Genomic DNA, 19120 nt, shown 5'->3' on the forward strand with positions numbered 1-19120 from the left:
TGTATGTGTTTATAGTTGGGACTCATAGGGTATACCATCATGCATGGTAGTCCCCTCACTCTCAAGTGTAGAAATTTCCTCCTGATTTTGTGGATGTGTAATGGTATTCTCTTTTTGTGTTGTTGTTTACAGTGAGGGTGAAACAGAACTTTCCACTTCAAATACCAATGGGAAAAGGTGAAGACAGTCAAGAGAATGGAGAAATTTCATACCTGTGTATTGGCTGCAGTGTGTGGAAGAAACATAAAGCCATACCTGGACAGGGGTTTTGCTGTCTTTCACAGATTGTAACTGTGTATCACAGGACATTTTAATAACCGTCTCCCAGAAGGATTCCATGGATTTCATTTTTGACATTTCATAGCTTTTAATGAAGTGTTGTCATATAAAGTGCAAATGGCTTTACAAGTATGTGCAGGTCTGTTTTATTTCAGATGTAAGACCTTTGAGTTAATGTTGGCCTCTGCACAGAACAAGAGATGCATTTAATGAGCCTTTTGAGGGAATGGCCTCTGCACAGAACCAGAGGTGCATGTAATAAGCCTTTTGAGGAATGTTGGCCTCAGCACAGAACCAGAGGTGCATGTAATATGCCTTTTGAGGAAAGGTTAGCCTCAGCACAGAACCAGAGGTGCATGTAATAAGCCTTTGAGGGAATGTTGGCCTCAGCACAGAACCAGAGGTGCATGTAATAAGCCTTTTGAGGAAAGGTTGGCCTCAGCACAGAACCAGAGGTGCATGTAATAAGCCTTTTGAGGAAAAGTTGCCCTCAGCACAGAACCAGAGGTGCATGTAATAAGCCTTTTGAGGAAAGGTTGGCCTCAGCACAGAACCAGAGGTGTATGTAATAAGCCTTTTGAGGAAAAGTTGCCCTCAGCACAGAACCAGAGGTGCATGTAATTTGCCATTTGAGGGAATGTTGGCCTCGGCACAGAACCAGAGGTACATGTGATAAGCCTTTGGAGGGAATGTTGGCCTCAGTACAGAACACATTTGCATAGTTCGATAAAGACTTATCTGCCCAATGTGATAGAACTCCTCCATATCTGATTTTCCAATGAACCAGTCTGTCTGATTTTAGTTTAAGTAAAAAAAATGAAAACATGAATGCAGACATGTCAGATAAACTTTTACTTGTCACAAAAGGATTGTGAAGCCATAACCATTTTCCTTTAGCCAGATCATTTCATCATTTTGCTAGACATGTGATGCACACTTTTTTTTCCTTTCGTGTAATCAATTGTTTAAAAGCACAATTACTTATAAAGGTTTCTAAAACTTAATACTTAAATATAAGTTTGTTGTTTAATATTGTTTGAGTTATATAATTTTAAAGTTACAGCTTGCATGTAAGCAGAAATAAACTGCAACGTCCAGAATTTGTACCAAGTGCTATGGCTTCTCTTCCTTTCTTGGTTTGAATGTCACAATGTTACTCCAGTTCTGGCTCATTCATTTTGTGGTCAACATCACAGCTAGATTCATCAGTAATTAAGGGACCACAACCTTCTTACAACTAAGAGACAAACACTGAATGTTGAAACCACACTATAAAGCACAAATACCAAGGTTTATTTAGGTACAAGAAGCTTTTGATTTTTTTGAACAGGTGTACAAAACAATAAAGGAACAAAGAACAATAGGCACAGTGGAATATTTTAACCTTACAATTTATTATAAACGTAGTTTGCAGGAGTTACCTCCCTTGATAAGATGACGATTTATCCCAGAACATACGAGTATGATGTACAGGAAAATATACAATTACAAACAACAACGAATATGTTAACAAGATATTCAATGAGAACAATTCTGCAGACAAACTCTACCAATTCTTTTAAATGAAAAACATCTTTTTGTATGGATGTTGCCCTCAAGTATCTGTGCGAGGTTTGCTTGATTGTTACCGGTCTTCCTAGTTAGTATTGTACACAATATCCTATTCCTGATGTCTGAAGGACACTATATAAACCAATAACAATAAACCTTTGTATATGAAAAAACTTGTTTGTTACTGGGAAATTTTTCCTGTCTGAAGTAATTTGGGCCAATGCTGTGTAGTCTTTGTTCAATTGTCTTTGTGACGACGTATTCCTCCGGAGAGGCCAAGAGAACATTGCTTAATTTGCTTTGACCCAAGTCACAGAAACAGAAACAGGTGCTCGATTTATCCCTCCTTTTAACTTTTTTTCTCTATTGAGCTTGCAAAATATTTTAATATTTCTTAATAAATTTACAAATGCAAGTATCTACGTGCGTGTTGTCTGAAGTACAATTGCCTTAGTTCATAAAGCAGTTTAGTGTGTCAGGGCTGAAGTCTTGTACACATTCACAGGAATTTTGGTAAATAAGAGAGGTGTAAGTGTTCAGATAAAAAAATCATTAACAGTTCCTTATTTCTGACCCAAAATATTAGTGTCATGGAATCTATTTTTTTTTTGTTTCTCTGTATTTCTGGTAGTGTTTGTATCTGAATAGCTGAACATCTGAAAGGAGTAATTGATTCTATCACATTCTGCACTTCCAAAAAACACTGGTATAGGTGATGTGCTTGGCTAATGTACAATACCTTGCAGTTTAAAATAAATATGGATGCTTTCCATAGTTGCTGCAGATTTTTTTCTGAAATGAGTTTGTAGGACAGCCATGACAATGAACAAAAGCAAAAGTTGTTTACAGAGTGTACATTTTGAGGCCATCATACTTTCTGAACAGGCATTAGTATTAGAATTTTGCCATTTCTTAATTTTTTAGACATCCAAACACTTGAATCCAACCATGCCTATTCATAATGTGTATGTGAAAGAAGTTAATGGAATCGTAAAAAAGGACAAAAGTAATACATCTACTCTACATAATTGAAATATGCGAAGACATTTTTCAATGTTTTATGGAGAAATTGATTATGGAACAGAAATTTTGTCATGCATATGTACATGTGCTAAATACAGGTGAAGAGATGATCTGAGGTTGCTCTCAAAAAGGCTGACAGCCCATGGTACGAAATCGGTAACATAAATATATCGATGGAGTAGTAATAATAATAATACAAATACATAACAAAATAATCAAATGAAGAGAAAAATACATTTGCATATTTAGCCGACAAAAGCTCATTAAAAAAACCAACCTGCTGAACGAGACAACTACTCGAAATGCTTCTATATATGTAACACAAGTTCATGGGTACTACAATAACAATTACCTCTGACATTCCATACCCCGCCCCCCCCCCCCCCCACCCCCCAAAAAAAACCCCCAAAGAACTCAACATCTTCTGATGTTGCGATTAAACAGGACCAGAAGTCACCATGTGATTATAACCCAGTCCATACAAACCTGTTCCCCACTTTTCCAGCCGAACCTATGATAATGTGGCAGCTCACAATTTTATTTCCGAAACAGTTACATTGTTCGTAGGATTGTACTAAATGCCAGAAAATGAGATAAAATCATACCCTTCAGCACTTATCAATACTACAAGAAAATAGACCAGTGGCAAGAACATCTTTAAATAATTAATGAAAAGAATGCAATAAATAATCGCACATGCAGAAATAAAGGATAGAGGCAGAAACTTTAAAAAAGCAGCATCAAACCCCCATGTTGCAATCACTATGAGTTTGTACAAGCAGCAAGTTGCTGAAAGTTGTCATTTGTTCATAAGCTTTGTATTTTGACTGATGAAGTTCTTATAACACCATTCCACATATAAAGCACTTTGAAACTATTGTTTCAACATTCTGTAATCGATTAAAACTCTACTCATAATATCAGCGGGTATCGCTTACCAAACTTTGCTCATTCTACCCACTGATAACAACTGCGAATTCTCTGTTAATCAGCAAAGTGATTCAATTATCACAGAACCACTCAAATGGTCTGAATACCACGGTCAACAGGAAAATCCTTTCAGAAAACATTTATTTATTTGATTGTAGTTTTATGCCGTGCTTAAGAATATTTTACTCATACGACGGCAGCCAGTATCAGTGGGAGGAGACCAGGCAGAGCCTGGTGGGAAGCTCACCACCATCTGCAGGTCTTACATAGAATATTATTGGATGGTTTTAACGTGATCCAACTTAAATCTGAATTAACATTATGAGCTGCAAAAGAGGATCATGAAGGATAGAAAAAAATTAAAGTTTTAAACTAGAATATTTTCAGAAAGCTGACCAGGTAATTTGGACAGTAATGAAAAATGATAGCCTTGGATGTGCCAATTGTCAGTGGGGAGTAAATGTTCTTTAAAGTGCTTCCAATCAAAGGTTAACACACATTCAATTCGCCAACAACAGTAGATTCATTCATTGCTGCAGCGTGCAATTTCTCATCTGAGCTTGTAACTGAGAATGCCTCCTTACTTATCAGTGGACAGATTGAGTGAAGTATGATGAGATATACTGTAACAGATGGTATTATCAGTGTATTAAAACTCTGATGGAGTTGTTAAAATTCTTTGTGCATGAAAATGTTGAAGTAGTATCAACTGTGTGATGAAGCATGCAAGCTGAGCCAATTGTTCCCCAGCACTGGATCTGAGGCCATCTGTCTCGCACTTAGTAAGGGTTAAATCCTCTACTGGCACCATCTTACATTGCTTGATATGCAAATGCACAAAGAGAAAGCTGTGAACCACATTACATCCTCGCCTAAGTCCACCCTTGTAAGATGCTGACCACGAAAGCAGGATAACAAACTTAGGCAAAAGAGTTCAACTGTGCGATCTACAAAACACAAAACACATATATGTATATTTATTTTACTAACATTTTATGCCTTCAAAACTTTCTCTCATAACACTGTCAGATTTTTGGATGGGGACATGGGGGACAGGGATCAAAAACACAATGTACACTCTTCAACTCCCAATTATTTATTTTTTTGATTGGTGTTATACGCCGTACTCAAGTATTTCACTTATACAATGGCGGCCAGCATTATGGTGGGTGGAAACCGGGCAGAGCCCGGGGGAAACCCACCACCATCCGCAGGTTGCTGGCAGACCTTCCCAAGTAGGGCTGGAGAGGAAGCCAGCATGAGCTGGACTTGAACTCACAGCAGCCGCATTGGTGAGACTCCTGGGTCAATGTGCTGCACTAGCGCGCTAACCAACTGACCCACGAAGGCCCCAACTCCCAATTAAATTGCGTTTCTCAGAATGCTGTCTAGCACACCCAGAAAACCTAAAACTGCTACAGCAACTCACTCTGCCCAAGGAAAACTGGTTTATACAAGAATTTTTAAATAGTCTAATACTGTCAAATGTTCAGGTTACACAGGTCTGCAAACACTGTCATGCATTCAACCAAAATACTAGTGAAGCCTCACTATAGTGCGCCGCTTTGAGGACGGGTCCCGAACGCGTTATAGGTTCCTGAGCGCCTTACAGGCTACCTCGCACTATTATGAAATGAGCTTGGGATCCAGTATATACGGCTACAGGATATCTTACAGGGCATGATTCTGATACTGAACAAAGTTTTATCAATGCAGCATGTGTTTTCGTCAAATGCTTTCTTACTGTTAGTTTACTATAAACGCATGGGATTTTGTGTCACCTAAGGATTCAAGCGTTCCTGCACCGTCCCATGAGTCATATCCCGTGAAGCTAGCCTCGTATCGCGTAATCACAGGCCTGAGCTGGTCTACAGAACACCGTTCATGTTAAACATTTCCACAAGCTGAATTCAAGTAACGAAGATGCATTCACTTTATTTTTAAATAAAAAAAGCTTCAAGACATATGGTATCCAATTCATACATGTCTCCTCGTATCAGAAGGGGCTTCATGTATGATGTCATGCTTTCTTGTGTTCTCCACTCTTCAAATTAAACAGGTATAACAGTAAACTGGGTGACAAACAAACAGTGGCTGTTGACTGCATGTTTCATTGTAGCAAAAGAATAAATGTACTTGCGAGTATCGGTGTGGTCAGTCTACTTTACATTATTGCACTGTTTAACCTTTCAACCACTATCCAGTTGCGTGTTTTCAGTAAACTATCACTGATGTTTGGCGCGGTACTACTGAAACTCTATTACAGAACTGCACTGGTAAAGCCATTCATACACAAGGTTGGTCAGTTGCAAGAAGCACTTTAGTGACTTGCTGATGCCCAATTAATCTAATGGGTAAGAATTCATGGTTAACCTGACAGAAGTAACTCCTGGAACTTAGATGCCTCAGATTCAAAATGGCCCTACTGCAGACGACCATCAACAAAAAAAAAAAAATAATAATATTCACCATTTTAAAGCATATCATGCCAAATCAATGTATTACATGAAGGAAAGAGAAGAAAAATTAAGAAGCCGTTCTCAAAGGTCTGATTGAGTTCAGTTCAACTCTCACATCAACATACCAAACCCGTAAGCCAAATCTCACTCCATGCTGTTTCACACCTCGTTTTAGAGCCATTCAATAATCTGATTAAAGCTATTAGCATTTACTGAATGTATACAAACATTAATCCCTTTATGAGGTATGCCTGCCATAAAATTTGTTCTGCATGGCTGACAAAGCCACACACACACACGGAAGTAATGCTGCAACAACATCACATGTGCGTTTGAAATCAAATCGCTCGCAAAGAAAATGTAACCAGCTACAACCTCTTCCACTGTACGTAGAAAAATCCATTTCTCTTTGCTTATACTCACATAATATTCAAAAGATTAAGCCTAAAATATTAAATAACACATGGTTCACACAACAACAGTAGGAAAATGAGGCAACTGATGTCGCGTTATTTACGCAAATTCTTGATGAAAAATCTTTACTCGTTTGCAGTTTTAGCTGTTATCACATGAAAGTACACCACAGGTTTTTGGGGACAAGATTTGGGCCGTATTATATCCGACTGCGCGCTACATCTAGGTGTCTTATAGTGAGGCTACACTGTAATACATACAACCCACCGAATGCGCATGTTTTACTACGGACAGACAAATATGACTTACGACTTGCTGTGGATACGTTGTGGTATAAACAACATTCTGTTGTCCTGGGGTATCCGTTGTTAAAATATTGGCTGGAATTGTTTGAGCTGCAAAGAAAAGCATATCAGTATGAACTACAAGTGACTTATTAATTCACCAGCATGTCATCTGAATCTAAAGTCAAAATCCTCTAAAATTTATGGATAAATCTTGACTATGGTAAAACAGGACATAAAAGCTTTGAAAAGGCATTCAGGTTTAATATAAACATATCCCTATCAATGACAATGAATATTATTATTATATATTAATATAACAATTATACTTGAGAATTGAGAGTTTAAATGATTCTTTCTGTGCCCCAAGCTTCTTTATTACCTACCATTAAAAAGGGTACTGCGTAACTCTTGTTCTCAAAGGCTTTTTTAATCTTATTATTGTTAACGCCACATTCAGGACTTTTTGGTTCATACGATAGCTGTTATATGGAGGCAACTACAGATCTCTCTCAAGCTACCAACAAACTTTCACACGTAATGTACAAATATGCACAGTGTAGTTGTGGAAAACAAAGGGTCTCATACAAACATGTACTAATGGGTCAAACAGCCTGCCAAGTTGGTTCTCTCTTGTTTAAGACAACACCAGACCAAATGTATATACTGATGGATAAAATATCCAACATGAAGTTTAAAAGCATAACTTGTTGTGTTTGTGATGTTGTTTAACTGAGAAATCACAGTTCAAAGTAAGCGAAATCACAAACATTAAAATTATCAATTCTGATCAATGAGGCACGAGTAATTCATGTAAAACAAGAATGCAAAACTCTTGTTTGCCTTTGATCCAAATGTGCATAAGGAACAAGTGACACAATATCATGTTTCTGCTTGCTTTCACATGACTCATCCCATGTCCTCTTAAGAATTCCAGAAAAAAAAAGCAAGGCTACCAAAGAGCTCACCAGCAGCAGACATTTTACTGCCAAACATCATCTAGTCGTGAATTTGGTAATTTAAGTTCATTAATATGCAAGCAGTAATGGAACATTCCCTCGTGTCACTGTGCTTTATATGCATGTAAAACTTCAGAACAATAACATGCTATATTTTTTGAGATACCATCCCCTAATACACAATACACTGAATCAAGAATTTGGTAATTTTATGGTATTTAACCTGCCCACAGCAAATCAATGATGGAATATCCCTCTTGTGTTATTGTGCTCTACATTTATGCAAAATTTGAGCTCAATACAAGCAGTACTTTGAAAAATACTACCATAAATATGTTGTTTGATTTCCCTCTTATTGGACACTAAACTCGGGTTAAGAAGTAAGCTATGCCTATACTTTGTACAGGTAAGCTAAAAATTGGTTTATTGAGTTACTCCATACTTTATTCTGTTTCCACCCCTCTTCCTGAAGAACTTCTTATATTATTTGTTGCCTTTTTTTTTAACTGGAAGCGGACTAATAAGTCCCATGTCACATGGTCTTAACAACTTACCAAAAGAGTCATCTATACACCCAAGTTCTTCTGATCCACCTGGAGTTGAACTGCCCTTTTCTCCCTTTGTTGACTGCAATTACAAAATGAACAATAATGAAAGCTTCACATCACACCAAACATGTAATCTATGGTCAACAGGGTAATCCAGCTTCAATAGATATTACAAAACTTGTGTTAATCCTGAATACGCAAGTGTAATACTTCATGTTAGTGTTTTCGATTCATTCCACTGCCTTAAACAAAGAAAACTAGTACATTTATCCAATTCACATGCTTTTTTTCATCACTCACCTCTCTGTATTTTTGTAAAAATTGTTTCAGAGGCTCCACATAGTTGTCAAATCCCAATGTTGACATAGCAAACAGAATATCCTCTCCATTGATGGTCTTCCTCTTCTCCTGATGACATCTTTCACTTGCTCTGATGATTGGTTAAGGACATTATACCCATAACAACAACAAAATTATTATATCATACAGTTTGTGCCATATTTGCTAAACTAAGTACTGATAAACGAAAAACAATTACTCTTTCAGTTAAAATAACTTTTCTTCCAATTGGCTGCCCCAAGAAGGAATTGATCAAATAAGATGATAGCTATCCAGAGCATGATAACAGAGATCATCTACAATATACAGAATAATGGTATAAAGACGTCCCATTATTCACAGGACTTTTGGTCACACATTTTGGCATCAAACAAGAGAACTATTTAGTGCTTAACACACCAAAGGAAGACATGAAGGAAGGTGCACAGCCAATGTCCAACCATACCTGTTGTTGTAATAACATTAATTTGCCTCTGACAATCAATGAAAACAAAATTGAAGAGAGAAAATATGAATGTGCACAACAATAACATGGAATGCCTGCAATACATTGAAAACATTTGCCACACTTCTTTTTTCAATGATGGGCTTTTTTTCATGAAAGCTGTCCAGCTGACACTGAAACCATCTGTCTGAAAACATGAACTCAGGTAAGATCTTAAAACAGCATGAACCTCGCTTTCAGTCTTAAAAGCAAATCAGTCTCACCCATATCCATAATAAATCTACTTATTTGATTGCCATTTACTTCATACTCAAGAATATTTCGATAAGACCTCAGCAAACATTATGGTGAGAGGAAACTGAGCAGACCTGAGAGGTAGCGTTTAATATGGTGGGAGGAAACCACAACCATCCGCAGGTTGCTGAAAGACATCCCCACGTGACCGGACACGAAGCCAGCATTATGGTGGGAGGAAACCCACCACACTCTGCAGGCTGACTTTTCCATGTGTGACCTGCGAGAAAGTGCTGACAATCTACATATAACTTGCATTAAGAATGCTCGATTAAAGGATACTCGCTTGTGATGAAACTGATGAACTCTGAAACACATTCTTGTACGCATTCCTTAGCATCCTTGGCAATCTAAAATCATAAAAGGAAATCAAACTGACATAATTTTACTGTTTGACTGGTACAGGTATCTTGTCATTATTTCAGGTATGGCATGTGATATATTCATCATAAATTATAGTCTTAAAACAGAAACAGTAACTGCAGGGTTTTTTCTCTCACTTTTTCAGAGTACAACTCAGGTTACAAGTCAAAACCTGGCAGGAGATTAGCGCGTTCCTAGAGGCCTTGTACACAGTTTGTAGAGGGCCAGTTCTAGGACAGTCACCTGCAGTTTCGGCGATCCGTCCACTGTGACTGATCACACACACTTGGCTGAGCAATATTATGCCTAAGCGCTGTCCGTGGAAAGTTGAGGATGGAAAATTTAGTTCTTTGTTAGAATGATTTGAAAGAATTTTTGAAGGGCTAACACAATACATAAATCTGAAGTAAAGTATTTGATGTGTGTCTTTTTGATTGCAAAGTGGCAATTTTCTTATAAGTAGTGATTTACGAGTGAGACCACCACAATTGCTAAAACTTGCTCATTCTTCAGCTCCCATAAAAAAAGTTAGAAAGAGGACAAATATATTTCATTTCTTCCTTAGATGGTTTTCCTTGATGTGGGAGTCTTCTGCCGGTGAAAAATTACCTGCCGCTAGTTTATTTGGAAAACCTAACTTGACACTTTGACGCTGACAATACGTGCAACAACAACCACCACCACGCAGTATCACACGCAATTCCACGATAAAGGACAAGTTAGATTTTGTCTTTCTGACTTTATGGAAAATGTATAGTTTGTACAAAACCATGTAGGAACAGCACCCACATAGCAAATGCATGGAGAAAAAAATGATTCATTCTATAAGTTTTTCCCTCACAGAAGAAGAAATTCTGTAAGACGGATCGGAAGCAAGAGAACACGATCTCCTTTGTAACAAACAGCGTAGGTGGATAAAACGGTTCTGCCAACATTATTACATAGGAAAATGCCAATTTTTGAATCTCTCTCAGTAATCATGTATCCCCTGGATTTGTGATTTTTGAGCTTTACAGATAGTCTGAGTACTTCGGCAGAAATTTCATGGTAGCCTACTCGAAAGTGTCATGCAGAGACCTGGAAGAAAAACCCCTGCAATCTTTAGTGTCCAGCAGAAGATTGAAGAACAATAGGCACGTGGTATTGCACTTGGAGTAAATAATACCCACAAGTGTCAAACTTTATTGACAGACACTGTATGGTGTTGAAAATCTTCAACAAGAGGAATAAATTTCTCTCTCAAAACTGCTGGTGCTGATTTCACTGTTTCTGTGTAAATCCCTCTTCTCTAGGGATTGCCAGGTGGCAACTCTGTTAGCAAGCGTGTAGAAAATCATTGATTTAGGCTAATCTCGAAGACTTGTAAACACACCAGTCAAATTTAAAAAAGAAAACACCAGCCATTTTGGGTAACTTATTGAAAACACTAGATATCTACAGCTAGGCCTACTTGTCCGTTAACCAGATATAACCTAGAGTGAAAGGTCTGATTCTGTCATGAACTCAGAATGCATGATTTTTTCTAGACGTCACCTTCAAATAATTTGACAAATGATAAGACACAAGCATGAAGGATCATGCAAAGGAACAGCCATACAAGACCGCTGTCTGCCTGTGTCGGGGTGATGTCCTGTGTTGGAAGTGCATGGTATTGTACAAGCTTGATTCACAAGAAAGTCATATTGGTTTGTGAAGTTTAAACGCCAATTTGGCAAGTTTACTGTAAAATCTGTGTGGCAAATTTCTATATTTTATAATACAAATATGTATCAAAATTAGTAAGCCTATGTCGACCATCAACACCAATGGAGAACTTCGATCACATATTTACTCCCATAATCAGGTTGATAAACTGATTTTGTTGTGCTCAGGTAGGTTACATTCTGCAAGATAAATTTTCCACCTTCATGGCTATTATATTTTACATGACTGAATACACTATGACTGCACTTTCATTATACGGAACCATATTCACACCTTGCAACGATAATCCTACACGCCTGCAGCAGCTCTCTGACACAGTTCCATACAGGGTTTGTCAGGTATCAGTAGAGCATCAATCAGTATCATGTAGCACGATACAAGCGGTAAACAATTGGGTTTTAGCCTGAGCTGTACCGTAAGTACTTCAGTAATCAACATACCTTGCCAGTAGTTGGAATTGACTTCTTCATGATTCTTGCAACATTTGCAATTGGAAGAAATCGGTCCTAAAAATAAGGCAAAAGTATTTTGGAGACATTCCCTGAAAATACAAATGTCTTCATGCATGTGATCTATTAAATCTACACATTCCAAAGTACACAAATGAATTAAGTGCTTTTTTTATTTGTATAAATGCCTGGCACTCTCAGATAGACAGTGTTTCAGCCGTCTTGAGCCAGAATGCAAGGGCATATCTGAATTGGAGGAAAAGAAAAGGAGGGTAAAAAATAAATTCTTACAATATTGCTGCATTATATGTTTATTAGTTAGTTAGTAAAAGTTGTTTTCTACTCAAGATACAACATCTACAACATTTGGCAATTTATGTGTAGTACTGCACCAGACAGCAACACTTAACTAAGACATTGACAGGCAGCCAGTTGAAAATTAGTTGCACTGAACATTCCGTACATAATTTCTATACAAGGTGCAAAATTACATCCCTCTTTTCAAAGCTGCTATACATCTACTTGGGAGGCATGTCAAAAGTTATCATGTACTATCATACTCGCCAAACCTTCAGCTCACTTCATACTTATAGTCCTTACAGTGACGGTGACAAGACTATGTATTTCTAATTTACTGCACACCCCTATGATGTACAGTACCCCCAAAGGTTCATCTCACATGTAAATACATACCTGTTTCCTCAAATGTTCTTCTTGGATATTTACATATCTCTTCCCTCAAAAATTCATTTTGGATATTACATACCTGTTCCCATACAGGTAACATACACATATATATTTAACATGTATATTAAATACCTGTTCCCGCAAGGGTTCATCACTCCGTGATTCATCACCTTCTCCTTCACCAGAATCGGCTTCTGCCTCATCCCCACCATCTGAAAACATTTAAAATACTTTGTATTTCATATCAAATAGAATTGCACATAAAGTGTAGCATTTAATGTTTGAATATTTTCTCAGAAAACCGTATAGAGATATAAGAGACATAGTTGAGACTTCCAGATCAACTAACCATCAACATCAATATATTTAGGGAAAGGGCTGAAGACTGACTTTTTTTACTGGGTTAAATTCCCTTGTCGTTTAGACGAGGAGAGAGGGTCAACAGACATTAATTGTCTGACACTCAAGACATGGCATTGTGTTGTAATTATGATGCCTACCATGTAACTTCAGTTCTGCTGTACAGATTATACGGAATTACAAATTCTTTATAATACATTATCGATTGACAGGAAGATCGTATTCGGTTTACCAGAATATTAATTCGCTTAAAATGATAAAATGTTGACATCCACTCGTCAGAGCTGCAGATTACACCCACATTGGGTACATATAATTTAAACCATGCATAGTCAAATTACTGCGCAGAATGATGTAAATTTTTCTTTGTGACGTTTGCATTCCATCGAGCGTCATTGTGATGTCGCGCGACCATACAAGTGTTGCCTGCTGTCAACATGATGCATATGCTGTTAACTGCTTTGTAGTACACAGTACAAAATCTGTCATATTCAGATCAAAATGGCAGGATTATCTGTAGTCCATCTAGTTGCTGTTTTAAAATTCTGACATTCATCATAACACTTAGTCCATCCCAGCCATTTAAAAGCATGGCGCGAATTTAAAACTTCCATCTCCTTTCCACTCATGGCAACCCAACTCACCTCCTGTGCACATTTCTATGTATTTTTTGGTGGAATCCTGCAATCTCTTCTCCTAATTTACTATCCCCACCATTGAAACTGATTAATTGGCTAAGTTGTGGTCACATTCACTGCTAAAACTTTGGCGGCACTGAGCCCCTTGCTGTCAACAGCCATTTTGAAGTGTCAAGTGACGTACTTCCTGGTCTGAAAAGTAACTGAGTTTTGGTCTTAAAAACCTCTAGAAAACTATTATTTTACCATTACCTTCTGTAACCACAACTTCTTTTCAATTTAACACAAATGGGCATAACAAAATGTATATTCAGTGTAGTTAAGTTTGCGCTGTGATTAAGACAGACATCTATCTTTGGGCTTCACTGAGACTGGTTTCATTGAGTTGGAGTTCAAAAATGTGCAGTGATTGTTTGAGAGGCGAGAGCAGACTCAATGTTACAATTAATACCAGAATTTTAGCACAATGAGCCCATCTACTTGGACTACACTATTCAATGTCAATATGGGCCAGGCTAAAAAATATGCTTGCTGTGCATAACCCAATCTTGAAATGACACTCTAAAATGGGCCATACTTGAAATTTTTTATTCGAATCTTATTTTTTTCCTCTTCCAATTTCAATTTCCTTAAAATCACTCTATTTCATTTGCCTGAATAAAAGAAAGGAATTCACTACAGTCCAACCCTATCCTTTTTTTTTGTTTTTTGTGGCATGGTGGCATTACATCCAAAGATTTTTTTAAGGATGGCCTAGGAAGATGGCAGTGAGACAGGGTCAGTCTATGATATCCCGACTGTACCATCCAGTCGGCACAGCTTTATACTCTGTTTTATACCTGTCACAACATAGGAGGCGTTGCTGGCACTTATAAAGGAATCTCCTATTGTGCCATTATCGCCAGCACCATCTCCACCTGCCCCATCCATCTCAGATCACTGTAACAAAGCCAGACAATTTAAAAATACTTGATTATAAGAAAAATAAATAACCACCATATATCACATATATCTAACAACATTGGCCCTGATTCTTATTTACAAAAAATAAAGATTATTCATCATTTTGACATTCCCATGATTTACATGCATGCTTTAAAGCAAACCATGCACTTATGACAATTGTTTTAACGCAAACATCGTTAAATATACGGTGCATGCACTTATCTGCAAGAGCAAATGACAACTTTACTTTCGACTTCTCAATGAAAGATATCTAGGCATAAGAGAGTTAATCTTACGCCTTTAGACGATTTGGCAGGTAGTATCGCAGATTTGAGGAAAGAAAACACCGGTACTGATGTCACCAAACCGGATATCCAATAGTCCTCAAAACGTATCCTGATCGGGAAGAAGTTTTACTACACATGCATATTGAACTATCACAAAAGAAACATGGCGGCGTTATCAGCAAGTGCCCCAAACAAAACATGGAGGTCTTCGTCAGCGATTTTTTTCCTAGTTTCAAATTAAATCTTCCGTCGCATGACGACTTCTCTGTGTTTTGAAAGTGAAGCACGTGTCGACTATTGGCCGAAGGATAATGGCAACAAACCTATATGTGATTGAGACGAAATTGAGAAATTGGTTGGTCAACTCAGGAGCCAGTGAGATTTCAGCAGATACCCGCAGCCAGTCAGAGACCGAACAACCTTCAACTCTACGGCAAACGCTCTTCCACGAGTATGACTAGCCCCACGAACGTTATGGATTACACTGAGCTGTCAATGCTTAAGAAATAGGCACACCTTTATTCTCTGTGCTAAGAGAAAACTGTAGTTTTCGAAAAGGAAAATTACCAAAATCGTCAGCGTACAAAACCCTTCTGTACAGATCTCTCTTCTTGTTATGTACTTCACCGCTGTGTAACCAAATTCTTGTAAGGGCAGACTGTTTACCGCGAGAATCCCGATGACCTTGGGTGAAAGTAAATAGTGCCTCTAAAAACTAACATTGTAGTGGGCGTGTTGTAACGATAGCTTTCTGAACGTGGAGAGATAATTTAAACAGTACAAAATCAAGGAAATCGCTAAAAATTTACAGTTTTTGATGGAATTAAACTAGTGTCTGAAGACCATGCTAAATTACGTCACAGAATTACTACACGATGGCTGACTGGGGAATTCCCAGGGAGAACCACGCTCGACTGACCGAGAAACTGTAAACATGAAACTAATAGCTAAGGTTTTACAGGGAGATATGTGTTCGATAGAGGTAATACCCATCTCCTTAATGGGTTTAATTGTTCTGATTATTTTAAATGATCGAGGAAGTTGTAGTATCCATACTAAGAGATCAACAGGTATAGTTGTCAAATGTATCAACAAACAGAATATATGTAACTTCCAATCCAGACACTAGACGTCACTGACTATAGCTACTGCATACTGGATAGATTTGTAAATTTTTATTGATTCATTCTTTCATACTCATCATATTCAAAGTTTTCTTTATGGCACCTTTCATTTGATGCCTTTAATGCTGTTTCTCAGTCATTTACAGCAAGGCTTCCCTTACTAATTCGTCAGAGTTTTCCAGCAACAACAATATATCCCGTTTAAATATTCTTAAGTCATTTGGCGGATGTGCATGTTAGTTTGGAAATTAATATGTTTGTGCAGTTACAGTTTCATATTTTCTGTTTAATAAGCATGCAAGTCCTTAATTGCTGTCTAATTTTGGTTCAAACGACAGAACGTTGGCAAATAGTTCTTCCTGTTTCATATAGTTTGGGAACTCTTCCTGACACTGTTTCGTACAAATGAACCCACCTGACAATAGCCAATCCATCAGGCGGTACGTCAGTATAGCACACTCCTAGGCAGAGTTCTCAGACTATTTCTCTGTCCCTGTCACATTATTGCAGTATTCTTGAGTGTGGCGTAAAATGCCAATGAAGTAAATGCATAAATCTGTTGAGCAGTGTATGAAAGAATATGCACCACTGAGGTCAGGATGAGTATGTCAGACTCTCGTTTAGCTTGGTAGGAGAACAATATTTTGGCTTGGAAATTTGTGGAAACCAGTCTATGGCATATGTTTGTACAGTAGCTGTAACACAAATAAATCGCCTTGATAGATACAATTTTATCTTTTACTGGTACCTTACACATTTACAATAGACATACAGCTAAAGCTATGGTTTCACTCTCAGGCCCTCTCCTTTAGCCGCATGATTCACAAATAGTGACCTCTTTGTTTTGATAGGTTGATCCAACAGAAAGTGTATTGAAGATTAAGCACATTCTTGAGGATAAGACAAAAATTCCAGTGGCCCAGCAGAAAGTCGTGTTTCAAGGGAAACCATTGGGAGGTAAGGGTCTGCACGTCCCCTTTGTAAACATTGATCTGTATATAAGATGCTTTTGTACGTGATACATTATTATGGCAAGGTCAGTGATAAATATAAAGTTTTTTCAGTTTACTGGGCTCATAATTTTCTATTGACCTGTGTACTTGATAGTGTGTTTGTACACCTCATTCCACAATTATCTATTCAGTGTTTTCTCTTGAACTGTTCCTTATTTTCCACCGACAGAAAATCTGACTACAGTAGTAGCAATTCACCCAGTCAGTAAAACAAAAGGACAAACAAAAGTAAAATAAATATTTGATGTTAGTCAGTTATCAGTAACAAAAATTAGTACAGGTTAAGATTATTTTGTAATACCATAAGCAACCTGTTATTGTCTACATGTATCTCGAGTTTAACATCTCCACATGTTGGCCAATCATGTGCCTTTCCATGTACAATATAGATACAACTGAATTAGATACATCATGGACATATGGTTAGCTTCCTGTCTACTAAACTATGGGAACACATGTGTTAACAACATTACATTTCAACATTTCATAACATGTTAAAGGTTACAGTGCTTTTTCTTGTGCCATCTTTATTTCCTTTAAACCCTTGCTGATTTTGCTTATCCTCTCAGATTTCAGTACTGTTGGAGAATGTGGCTTGAAGGATGGAAGTCGTTTGTTTGTGGTTAGGCAGAAGGGCAAAGACTTGGTCAGAGGCAACAATTCTGCTAGCCCCACATCCATTACTAAAGCAATGTCACCAGAAGAGCAAGCTTGGTGGGCAGAACTAAGACGATTTTTACTCAGACATTTCACTAAAGAAAATGCAGAGCTTGTGTTACAGGAATATAAAAAGGTTTGTTGTTCTTACTGAGAGACATTTTTTTCCCTTAAACAAGGTGTATTTGTGAACACAGTAACTTTCTAGTAGGAGATATTTTGGTAGCTGTCATGATAACAATTTCTGCATTCTATGTTAGGAACTTTTAAACCCTTGAATTGAGACAGGTAAATTGTAAATTTAAATGTCATATATGTTATACATACAGTGGGCTTTCAGAAAAGCACAGTTAATATGCGTGTCTGAGAGAATAAGGATGATGATAAATATTCGTGGTGTATGTTTACTAACAGCGGAGTATACTTTTTTCTGTAATAAGGCCTTACAATGGCATAACAAGTAGGGCCTGCAAGGCACCATTTAACAGTTGTCAGCAGTGGGGAATAAACACTAAAAAGAAGAGTGTTTGTCCTGTATACAGTAAACGATGAAAAGTTAGAATTTGTCAAGGTAAAGTAAAAAGATTGCTCATGGTGGGACGGTATCTCTAATAGACAGTGTATATAAAAGAGAAGCGGTAGACACTTCATGAATGGAGTAAATGGTATACTGGTCACCTTCAAGATGTAAATAGAAAGTTTGTTGTAGAATAAAAATGCATTTACAGGCAAATTAGTATTTTGAAATTTTATCATTGGTGCTGAAACACATATTTTCCAGTAGGATATTACCCAACCTTCCAAATAAAAAAATACCTTTCTAAGATCATTATAAATGTCATAAAAAAATTACCATTCTCGGAATTAAGTAAAATGGTCATTTTGCCATGGACAAATTTAAATTCAAGTCATTAGATTTTAACACTGACAATAAAATTCATACAATACATGTGTCCATTTCCTTGGATTTTTTTTTCTTCATATTGGAATGGACCAAGGATTGTGTGATTCAAACTTTAGATTTGACTAACAAATTTCTTAGGTTAGTAACTGGTCAGTGGTCCATGTGCTAAGTTTGGATTTGAGGATAACCAAGACAATCATGCTACGTCGGCCATGTAGGTGATTGAAGGCAGTTAGGCTGAGAGTTTCAGGATGGATAATATGTTTAAGCTGTTTCCTTTAGTGAAAGTTTTTTCTCAGTAAGAGTTCAAGATAACAGATAAGTTAACTAATGTCAAAAAATTGCAAGTTCAGAGATTTTGTGTAAAGATTTGTACTATTTTGTCTTTTAGGACTTGGACAAGACAATCAACAGCTTGAACTTGGATGACATTGAGCGATTTGCCACAGCGAAGTTAACAGGAA

At 37.4% G+C, this 19120-nt stretch overlaps 3 protein-coding genes across 5 annotated transcripts in view; 2 read left to right on the forward strand and 1 right to left on the reverse strand.

The window, feature by feature from the left end:
• The window catches only part of LOC135469608 (integrator complex subunit 13-like), a 100558-nt gene extending 97345 nt beyond the window's left edge, over positions 1–3213 (forward strand). For both annotated transcript variants that reach the window (XM_064748108.1, XM_064748109.1), the window contains one exon: positions 133–3213. In XM_064748108.1, coding sequence (XP_064604178.1) covers positions 133–181 — 49 coding nt within the window. In that variant the 3' untranslated portion in view covers positions 182–3213. The remainder of the gene's footprint in view (positions 1–132) is intronic.
• A 47-nt stretch (positions 3214–3260) lies between these two features.
• LOC135470029 (nuclear transcription factor Y subunit beta-like) lies at positions 3261–15403 on the reverse strand. Of its 2 annotated transcripts, none has more exons than XM_064748728.1 (9): positions 15282–15403; positions 14566–14665; positions 12861–12940; positions 12033–12098; positions 9808–9875; positions 8748–8877; positions 8454–8526; positions 6966–7051; positions 3261–4730 (listed from the first exon to the last, which is right to left on the reverse strand). In XM_064748728.1, exons 2-9 carry the CDS (start codon positions 14654–14656, stop codon positions 4704–4706), a joined length of 621 nt encoding a protein of 206 aa, XP_064604798.1. In that variant the 5' UTR covers positions 14657–14665; positions 15282–15403; the 3' UTR covers positions 3261–4703. The 2 variants fall into 2 exon arrangements, with proteins under 2 accessions (XP_064604798.1, XP_064604796.1); XM_064748726.1 differs by lacking the exon at positions 15282–15403 and adding an exon at positions 14968–15251.
• Positions 15404–15553: 150 nt separating this feature from the next.
• LOC135471082 (ubiquitin-like protein 4A) lies at positions 15554–19119 on the forward strand (the record flags this gene model as incomplete). Its single annotated transcript, XM_064750130.1, has 4 exons — positions 15554–15940; positions 16934–17039; positions 17665–17888; positions 19048–19119. Coding segments are annotated over exons 1-4 (450 nt in total), but the record flags the coding sequence as incomplete, so codon positions are not given.
• Position 19120: the final 1 nt, after the last annotated feature.

This window comes from Liolophura sinensis, chromosome 7 (assembly GCF_032854445.1).
Source record: "Liolophura sinensis isolate JHLJ2023 chromosome 7, CUHK_Ljap_v2, whole genome shotgun sequence".
In the NCBI taxonomy this organism is placed as follows: Eukaryota; Metazoa; Mollusca; class Polyplacophora; order Chitonida; family Chitonidae; genus Liolophura; species Liolophura sinensis.